This window comes from Chrysemys picta, chromosome 2 (genome assembly GCF_011386835.1).
Source record: "Chrysemys picta bellii isolate R12L10 chromosome 2, ASM1138683v2, whole genome shotgun sequence".
Lineage (NCBI taxonomy): Eukaryota > Metazoa > Chordata > Testudines > Emydidae > Chrysemys > Chrysemys picta.
In genome coordinates, this window is record NC_088792.1 from 202,749,704 (window position 1) to 202,759,972 (window position 10,269).

General features: G+C 41.3%; 1 protein-coding gene across 7 annotated transcripts in view; it reads left to right on the forward strand.

Moving 5' to 3' along the window:
* PIEZO2 (piezo type mechanosensitive ion channel component 2) overlaps positions 1–10,066 on the forward strand; it is a 425,559-nt gene extending 415,493 nt beyond the window's left edge. For all 7 annotated transcript variants that reach the window (XM_065582029.1, XM_065582034.1, XM_065582028.1 and 4 more), the window contains 4 exons: positions 462–581; positions 2,473–2,552; positions 7,177–7,354; positions 8,579–10,066. In XM_065582029.1, coding sequence (XP_065438101.1) covers positions 462–581; positions 2,473–2,552; positions 7,177–7,354; positions 8,579–8,831 — 631 coding nt within the window. In that variant the 3' untranslated portion in view covers positions 8,832–10,066. The remainder of the gene's footprint in view (positions 1–461; positions 582–2,472; positions 2,553–7,176; positions 7,355–8,578) is intronic.
* The last annotated feature ends 203 nt before the right edge of the window (positions 10,067–10,269 follow it).

The following is a 10,269-nucleotide window of genomic DNA, read 5'->3' on the forward strand; positions in this document are numbered from 1 at the left end:
ACGTGAGCCCACTGATAATGAAAGGCTTTAGAATCACTCAGAGAGCGTTTGTAGCTGAAGTTGTGGTGAGTCAGGCAACAAGGTGTCGTGCCGTCTGCCAAGGCCAACGTCTGGCCTCTGTGTTCAAAAGCAAGCCATCGGGCAGGTTTCTGTGTAAGGCTTCTATTTTGACTTTGACACAGTAAGTAAAATTATAGGCACATTGTACTATCAAAAATTGCTGCTAAACCGTATAAAGCCATCATCAATAATGACAGAGTGGGGGTTAGGCCACTACACATCCTCTGGGGGGGTCCACATGCTGTATCAGTAGCCTGATGTTTGACAGGATACTGTGGCAGGGTCATCAACACCGTGCAGATAGACTAGCAACCCCACATCAGCTAAGCACAGCTCAGAGGACTGGGCGTTGTGTGGTATTGAGCTTCAGTATCTGTTTTCTTTTTCATTTATTATTATAGAAACCTCTCTCTCGGTGCAAAAGCAGAAATAGCATCGGATAAGCTTTCCTGTAACCTACTGAACAAAACTAGAGAAAATATCGCTACAATGATGTCTGGGGATCACACGGTAAAGAAGGTGTAAGTTATGTTCTTGACTTGTTCGTACAGATGTTTCTCTTAAAGCAGATTAAGCAAATAACTGACTGGTGCACAGTTGGGTTATCTATAATGTAATCTCTTAGCATAGCATATACCATAAAACTGAAACATACTTCACTGAGTGCATAGCAAAATGGACAGTCACCACCACCACAACTGAGTACATTACTCAAAGCTCTAAGTGAGGGCCACACCTTGCACCACTAGTGGGGCAGCTGTGAAAGGAATTGTGTTTTCTAGCACACCGGGGGAGGGAGAGCATGTATGGATAGTGCAGCATACTGTGTCCTCCTCGCCAACTCCACTTTCCTGGCAACAAGAATTGGTAGAGCCCCTGGCTTTTGCACGGAGACTACAAAGGGGTGAAAATTCCTAGCACCTACACAAAGGCCAAGGACATTCTAGCCCTATACTAATAACTGTTACTTCAAAGGTACTATGCAGTGCTGGCGTAACTGTGTCAGTCCCAAGATATTCGAGAAAAAGGTGGGTTAGGTGATATCTTTTATGGACCAACTTCTGTTGGTGAGCGAGACACGCTTTCCAGCCACACACAGCTCTTCTTCTGGTCAGAGTGTCACAGCTAAACACAAGGTGGAACAGATTGTTTAGCATAAGTAGTTAACACACCTTTCAAAGGACCATTCAAGGTGAAGTGGCCCTTTAACACCCCTGCAGTCATAGGGAGGAAAGGAAAGAGGAGGAGGAGAGAAAAAGCAGCTAGGGAGGGAGTGAAGTTGTTAATGGGTTATAGATTATGGTAATAAGCCAAAAATCCAGTGTCTCTGTTCAGTCCATGATGTTTAGCATCTAGCAAAGTTATGAATTTAAATTCCCAGGCTTGTCGTTCGAAAGTGTTGTGCGGGTTTTCTGTAAGGATAAGGACTGATAGGTCAGATATAGAGTGATCACTAAATGCCTCAAAAGCAAATATGTGGGTGAAACCAGACAATTGCTACGTTCTCAAATGAACTCTCACAGAAAAATAATAAAAGGCAAAAACACAGTGTCACCTGTGGGTGACTACTTTTCACAACGTGATCACTCTGTATCACTGCAGCGTTTTTAACAGACCTACCCTAAGATTCCAGGAATGTCACTCTGAAGCCTAAAATGTCTGAGTCAGTGCAAAGCAACAGAAACAGCTACACACATGGTTGAGAGCTTTTTTTGTTCAGAATGTATGTAGGTCTATTGCACAGATATATGGCTGCATATAGGGTCTATATTGTATCTCTTTGCATGTCTTTTAAATATTTTATTTCTCATACTTTTTAAAGAAAGGCATTTCCTGGAGGGTGTGGATCTGTTTGAGGCAAGAAGTAAATGATGTATTTGTAATTCCCGTTCTCAGAAGGCAGTAATTTTATAAAAGAAACACCCACTCCCACATGTTCTTCCCCGTGCTTAGCACTAGCTGAACACTGTACTATTCGAGATTATAAACATTTCCATCGATGTGCTTCATTTATTTATCAAGTGATGGTGTGCTGCCTCTCTCCTTCGTGATGGTGAGATACAACATTTTTGTTTAAGTGGGAAAACAAAGGAATGCATTCCCCAGTCCCTCACTCCTCCCTGTGCACACACATACCCAACATTCATGGTTAATGACCGGCGAATGGGGAAATTTTGAATGGAACGCTTTGGTAAAATATTGGCAGAACATCACTGGTAAGTCCATCAAAGTCAATGGAGTGACACTGGTTCAAAGCTGATGTGAGATCAGAACCCAGTCCAAAAATTACAGCAAAGTACTCTCCTCCTTCAAACTGGAATCATATTCTACAGCTGCCCCAAGAGGGATGTCTAAGTGAGTTTATAAAGATACAAAAATCTGGAATTATTTGCTGTCACATTTTTCTTGCAGGATGCTAGAAATGATGTTTCCATACTATCTCAAGGCACCTAGTGATTCTCTGGCAAAACCCATCAAGCAGCTATGGAAAGGTATGTACTCCAAGCTGTGATTATCATTGTGTATTCTTTTTTTCATTATGAAACACACAAGGCTGTTTAGGTAATAATGGGATTGTGTCAAGGACGGTTGCGCTGCTGCTTTGCTCTGTTGTACCTATTGTGTGGGTAAAAGGAGGATATCGGGCTCGAGAGCTATCAACCCAGCACCTTTCACACAAGAAAAACCCTCAAAGCTTTGTTTAAATACTTAGCACTTATATAGAATGTTTTAGCTGAGGGTCTGAAAGCACTTTGCCAAAGGTGTGTTAGCATTGTTTACCCCCATTTTTTTGAGATGGGAAAATGGAGGCACAGAGAATTTAATAGCAACATTTTAAAACTTTGATACCTGAATTCAGTCATCAAAATTCATAGCTAGGCATCCTCATGGGTTTTCATTTATTATTATTACTATAATAATCAGTATTAGCATTATGGTAGATCTAACCAAGGATCAGGGCCCCATAGTGTTAGGCCTTGTACAAACAAGTAAGAATTAACTGCCCAAAAACTTTGTTAATGCAGTTAAAACTTTGTTAAGGCTGATTCGCAGTGCCTCATGCTCTTCGGGAGTGACAAGTGCACCTGTACAGAAACTGCTGAAACCCTGGAAGTATACAGTTAAGGTACACACTAGCCCCAGCCTGTAACCTTAACTCTGCCCTCTTTGAGTGATGCCCCCCCACACCCCTGACAGACATTGTAGCACTCTCTCCTTCCAGATAATATGGAACATTGTGGAGACACAGCATGTGGGCACAGTAGAAGAAACCGTCAGACCATGGCAAGCTTAGAGAACACCAGCTGACGACACCTAGCCTCTATTCAACCACTCCTACATGCACCGACTACCTCGAACTCACCAGCTGTTACAACCCCTTACAAATCCCTTGGCCATTGTACTAAGGATTTCTCCGATCGACCACCTATACTTACCTCTGTAATGCCCTGTAGTGTATGCTACCCGACTATTATAAATCCCCAGGGCAAGAACTTAACTCAGCCCAGAAACAAGGGGATTGTGATCCCTTTGGGTGCATTTGCTCCTCTCATGTCACAGTGTGAGTTGTGGCAATCTGCTGCAAGTAGTTCCTGCACAAGTCAGTGCAGCATCCCTAACACAGCGAAGATCAGATCGAGTGCATGCAGGTGAATGAGAGAATACAATTCTGTGGGACACAACACACACGAAATGGCACATTTACCAAGTCATTCCTCAGGTCTGCTTATTCTAGGGCAGGCCTGCCTGTAACACACTTACAGTATAGCTGCAGTGGCTCCAGGGTTAGGGGAGGCGAGGGGGTTTCCTGGACCTGAGAGGGGCCCTAGGAGCATATTCAGTGACAGTGGTGCAGGGTGAGCGTGCTGCCAGGGGGAAGTGGGGGACCCCTCCCCCGGAGCTCGCTGCTGCTGGCGGGGAGAGGGATGGGAGGAGTCCTCTCTGGCCCTAACCCTCAACCCCCCTCCTGCACCATGAACCCTTCATCCCCAGCCCCACCCCAGAGCCCTCACCCCCCTCACCCTAACCCTCAACCCCCCTCCTGCACCATGAACCCTTCATCCCCAGACCCACCTCAGAGCCCTCACCTGAGGGGAAAAAAAACACGCAACTTAAATTCGGCGGTCAGTTTGGGGTATGATCATGTTTAGCACCCTTTAAAGTGTATAATTGGCTGTATGTGGGTACAACAAAATATAATGTATTGAAGCAGGTGAGTGCTGCTTCTGACTTTCCACTTTTAATTGGCCCTTGTAATCTTGTGGCGCCGGCGCGTTGTAGCTTCATTTTATACCAGCAACAAATTCTTGATTTGTAGGGCCAGTAATAATCAACAATGGATACATTCTTAATAAAATTACCCAGAGAAAAAAGAAGAAAAGGGTAATTCATCAAGTGACTGCCTGAGTTCGACACCCAGCTTTCAAACTGAAGTTATACAAAAGAAAGATACAGCAAATCTCCAAGATAAGAAAAGGAGTTTTCAGCAGTCTTGGCTATCAAGATTTACATGGTTGGAGTACAACAGTGAATTAGAGCTTTTTGCTCAGTCTGCAAAAAGCGTTCTGAAAAGAAGATCTTCATATTTTCTACAAAGGCCGGACCAATGTTTATTTCGTCTGGATTTCAAGATTGGAGACACACATTGCGTGGTTTTACATCACATGAAAAATCCTCCTGCCGCAAGGAAGTGGTAATGAAGTATGCTGCTCTGCAATCGCAGGTAAATGTTTCTGCACTAAATGTTGGCCAGTTACAGGAAAGAATCACAATCAGCTAGGAATGCGCCGCACAAAATTTTTAAGTGTTCAGTACCTAGCTCAACAAGGAATAGCATTACGTGGACATAATGAGAGTGATTCAAATTAGATGCAGCTCTTCTTGCTACGCAGTACAGATTCAGAGGAACGGAGACAGTGGCTTAGTCACACAAAATACAAGTGGCTGTCACATGAGGTTAACAACGAAATAATCGAAATGATGGCAATGATGTCGCTAAGACAAATTGTGCAAAAGATAAAGGCTTCAAAATTTTATGCTATTGTAATGGATGAGACTACTGATTTGTCAAGAAAAGAACAAGTTTTTCTTTAGGGTTCTTTTCTAGTGAAAGCTGAGAGATTTATGAGGAGTTTATTGGGTTTTACTAAACTGACGCAATGGATGCTGCTTCTCTTCAAAATTGTGGAAGATACACTTCTCAGGTGTGTTCAGGTTGCACTTTTCTGATTGCCAGGGGCAGTGTTATGATGGAGCCAGTAATGTGTCCGGCAAATTTACTGGGGTCCAAGCCAGAGTGAAGGATCAAGTGCTGAGAGTGGAATTTGTGCACTGTGCTGCACGTTCCCTTAACCTTGCCATGCAGGATGCCCTGCATCATAATCCAGAATTTCGTGATATGTTTTCGATGGTGAAAGAGCTCATCAGTGCCTTCAGGCAGTTACCAAAGCGCATGGCAGCATTCAGAGAGTTTCAGAGTGAAGGGGCGCCTTCTTTATGACCATTGTGCCCAACAAGGTGGACACTAAGGATCAGTAGCATTAAATCACTGCTCCACAATTAGGAGGCCATGATGAATTTTAGTTACTCTTCAGATGAATTTGGCTCAAAATGTAGTGGATTCTCGAAGCTCTCGAAGAACTTCAATCTTTTTCAACGTACTTTATACTAACTGTTCTTGAGAAAGCCATGGGTCCTGTAGAAGAAGCTAATGCAAAAATCCAAAGCCCAAATGTGTCATTGGCAAGCGTTATGAAAAAGTTGTCCTGTTGCAAGAGGTGTTGAGCGGGATGCACACCGACTCATCATACAGTCACTTCTGGGAAACAACAGTAGAGAAAGCACTGAGATGGCTTGACCATGGAAGCCTTCCTCACACCTTCAGTGTTTACCCAAAGAGTGTTTTCATCAAATATATGTCGGGATCATTGATGCTTGCAAAGTTGCCATTGAACAGAGGTTTTCAACAGAAAGCTTTACATCTGCAGTAAAATTGGAGAAGCATATAACTGATGCAACAAATGGCTCGAAACAGGACATTGTCCCAATAAGTGAAGCTTTCCATGGTGACATTAACACAGACAAGCTATCTCTTCATTTAGAAATGTTGAATTATATTTGCAGATTGAGAAATTGCCAGCTTAATTCGGTGAGCGAAGTGAAGCAATTTCTGAAACAAAACGAAGGCTTGAGTGATGTTGTCAGAAGTTACAGTTCTCCTGAAATTATTCTACACAATTCCAACTACAACCGGCACCACTGAGTGATAATTCAGTTGCCTGCGCAGACTGAAAAATTATTTGCGAACGACAATGAGCCAAGAACATCTAAATCACTTGGCATTTCTGCACATTCATAAGAACTCTACCTCTGAATTGGACATTGCAAGTCTCCTGGATGACTTCATTTCAAGAACCAAACAGCGAGGAAAAGTGTTTGCTGCCTTCTGAAGAACATCGCAAAAGAAGGGGCTATATTTGTTGTGATTTTAGAAAATATTTGCTTTTGAGGGTTATTGAGCCAAGAGTGCTTGGTTATTTCCATATTCAAAAGAGTATTAATAAAGTTGATATTCTTAGTTAAATATTTTTTTCTTACAATAGTGATATTGTGCAATATATAGAAACTGTTAAACACTTACTGTTTCCAGTCCATTTTAACATTATTTTAAAAAATATATATCAGCTTACAAGGCAGGTGTGGGAAGTGGGGGCAGGACTTGGACCCTTCCTGGGTACCACCAAAACTTATACAAACCTGCCACCCCCGTTCCCAAAATCTACCCCAGAGAACTCTCAATCTAGGGCATCGGATCTTGCGGAGACATGATTAACTTTACACACTTTGTAGTCCCGCTGAAGTCAACAGAGCTAACGTTAAGCTCTTGAATGAGTCCTTGCAGGGCCTAGACACAACCAGTTTTCAGAAGTAATTTTAAAAGGCTAGAGAACCATTGTAGTACTGTTCTGTAAACTATTTTAAAATGGGTTCTAAGATTGTTTTTATTGACTTATTTTTAGGTTGCACCATCACTTTGTCATATTAATAAGCAACTGATCCTAACAAATTTGACTTATTGATAACATGCTTGTTTGTGTCCTTTTTCTCTTTCAATAGAGGGGAGGATGGAAAACATCACTGTTTCGCTTGTCAAAAATGAGTCTAAAGATGGGGTTCGTGAATGGTGGGTTCTCAATCAGCTTGGAAAAAGATACAGACAGGAAGAAAGTCTTGAACTCTTTGTATTCAGTGACAAAGTTAGCCCTCCTAGCCTTGGATTCTTAGCTGGCTATGGGTAAGAGAGAACCTTATACTTAAAACCACAGTACTGTCTATTAGACATAATTTAAGGTGAACTGGGAAATTTATCTCTTGTAGACCAGGGTTTTGTGTTTCTATTGTAACAGTTGAGAGCATCACAAATACCTAAAATAAATCATAGAGGAGCAGGACTGGCCCTAGCCCCACACACAAAAAAAAGTGCATTAAGAAGGGAGTAAATTTCGTGATTTTATGGAGATTAAGATCTTCTGTTTTAGCCTCTCTAGCAGCCTTCATAGCTATAACATCAGGGTATCAGAGGCACAGTATTCCTTATCTTAGGTGGAATAAGAACCCTTCACTCGGGCCCTAACTGCTGGCTAAAGAAATTGATTTTAAACTATTTTGTTTTAAAATAGGTTTGTCATTCTCAATTATAAATAGAGACCAAATTCTGCCCCCTGATGTTTTTCCATTCATGCACTCTCAGGGTCGGGGATTTTCCCCCCCTACACAAGATCCATGTGGAGAGAGGTCTGCACCATGATGGTTGTTTCACCATCCTGCTGCTTACCCTGCAAAAGAATCCTCCCTGTGGTCAGGAACCCACAGCTGGGAGGGAGAGGGGGACAAGGCCAAAGAGAGGACATGCATTGTCTTCTCCCATAACCCTGCAGGGAAATTAACATGGTCTGAGTCTTTTCTGCTTATGCCCTCCCACGTTGTGAAGTATTCCTTCATGGGGGTTCCAAAGGGAGTGGCCAATGGAGGAAGCATTAGCAGCCCACCTCCACTGGCCCCAGAGAGAAGTCAGTACAGACCTTGTAGAGAGTTATGGTTAATCCTAGCCTCCAGCATATCTCAGGGATCTGCAAGTTCTGGTTAATTTAGAGAAACCTTAGCAGAAAGGGAAACCTGCTGGAGACACTCTCTGCAGGAATGATTTGGGGGAACCTGCAGTAGGAGATCCCCAAGAAGATTCCTCTCCTCAGCACATTTTCCACATGAGGTGGAGTTTTTGTCCCTTTATGATTGTAATAGTATACAATTTAAAAAATATTTTTAGAAATTATTTTATGAGAAATGTTTAGATTTTGAATTCCATTATTATTCCTAGTGTGTAACACAGTTGATTCAGTAGAAATGGTCATGTTTCTTAAACCCATCACCACCTTAGTTTTATCAGCATTTGCCTGTATTTGGTCTTCTAACCAGATTAGAAAAACATCTTTAAACTCTTTCCTCTCTTGCTTTACAGTATAATGGGACTTTACGCCTCAGTTGTCCTGGTGATAGGGAAGTTTGTCCGTGAGTTCTTCAGCGGGATCTCTCACTCCATCATGTTTGAAGAACTACCAAACGTGGACCGTATTTTGAAATTGTGTACTGACATTTTCTTAGTAAGAGAGACTGGAGAACTGGAACTAGAGGAAGATCTGTACGCCAAATTAATATTCCTGTACCGCTCACCAGAGACTATGATCAAATGGACTAGGGAAAAAACTAATTGATCTCTTTGGAGTCACACTGCAAATCAAGTTGACTTCATCTGAATTTTAAAAAAGCACAATATTCTCATAAGAGCTAAGCCTTTTATAGTTAGGTAGCAATGATTTTTCACTGATTGAGTCCAGGAAGCTACTTCCTTAGGAATCCATGCTGCCTTTCAAATTAAGGATTAATGGTGAAGAAGATTGGTTTGATTTTTTTTTTAAATGCCCACTCCTCTAAAATCAGGGGACCTTGCTTTGTAATTTAATCAACCAAATGTTCTGCATCCTTGACTGGGATGTTAATCTTCCGGACGTTACATTTCTACCATTAAAGAAAAAGGAAAGAAAGAAACGATCCCTTAGATGACTTCACTGGACCTTTTCTGGAGCGATACAGTTTGTGCAATATGCTGTTGTACGTCACTGACTTTCAAGATACAGTAATGGGAATCTGACTAGCTTCAGGAAAACAATGCCAAAAGGCCATAGTGCGAGCTGAAGAGATGCTAGCCATATCCATTTTTAGAAAAGCAGAGGTTTTGATGTACCGAAGACTCTTTGGACAACCCTCTGTAAGCAAAAAGAAAACAAGTGACAATCTCTTTAATTACTTTATTTTATTTGTACAGTCCCAGGAGACATTTCCATGAAACATCAATGACTTTTCTCAGGAAAAAAAACTTGGTTTTAGCACTTAGTTAAACCTTAATGAATTATGGAGTATTGGGATGTTCTGCTGGGCTATCTTCCCACAATTACTGCTTTCCTTTAGACAAAGAAAAACCAACTGAATGACTAAGGAGCTGTTTCACTTCTTATATCTCTTTGAAGACTGAATAGTGTGTGCTACTCTGTGCTTCCCCACTACATGCTTTTCCCGCCATTTTGATGATTTAAGGCAATGGTTTTGTTATCTGATATTCTCCTTCCAGTGTTTCAGGTATACAAAAATGTTTACATATTCCAATTTACATTTTTACATCCGAGACGGGTTTTTTAAGTTCCCAAATATAGAAGTACATATGAGCTTGAAAAATGGCCTTTTCTTAAATTACTATTGTTGGTGACACAAACGGTTCATTAGAGAACATTCTAGCATGAAAATTTATGATTGCAATGTAGGTTTAATTCCATGTTAAAAAAATGCAATTTCTGAAAAACAAAATCATTGAGTGGGTAGGGTATGTTAAAAGGTTATACTGTGTAGTTTTGATTCAGTAATGACTTAAAATAAAGCACATGATGCAAAGTCATTTTAGAAGTATTTTGTCTTCTTCCTCTTTACACTAAATGGTAAATGTCTTTATATAGTTAAGATATTCACAATGGAGTTAAGGTCAGTGACAAATGAATCACATTCTTTCAGTTTTCAGAGTGGTAGCCGTGTTAGTCTCTGAGGAGTCTTTGTGGCACCTTATTGTTTTTGCTGATCCAGACTAACAAATGTATTTGGGCA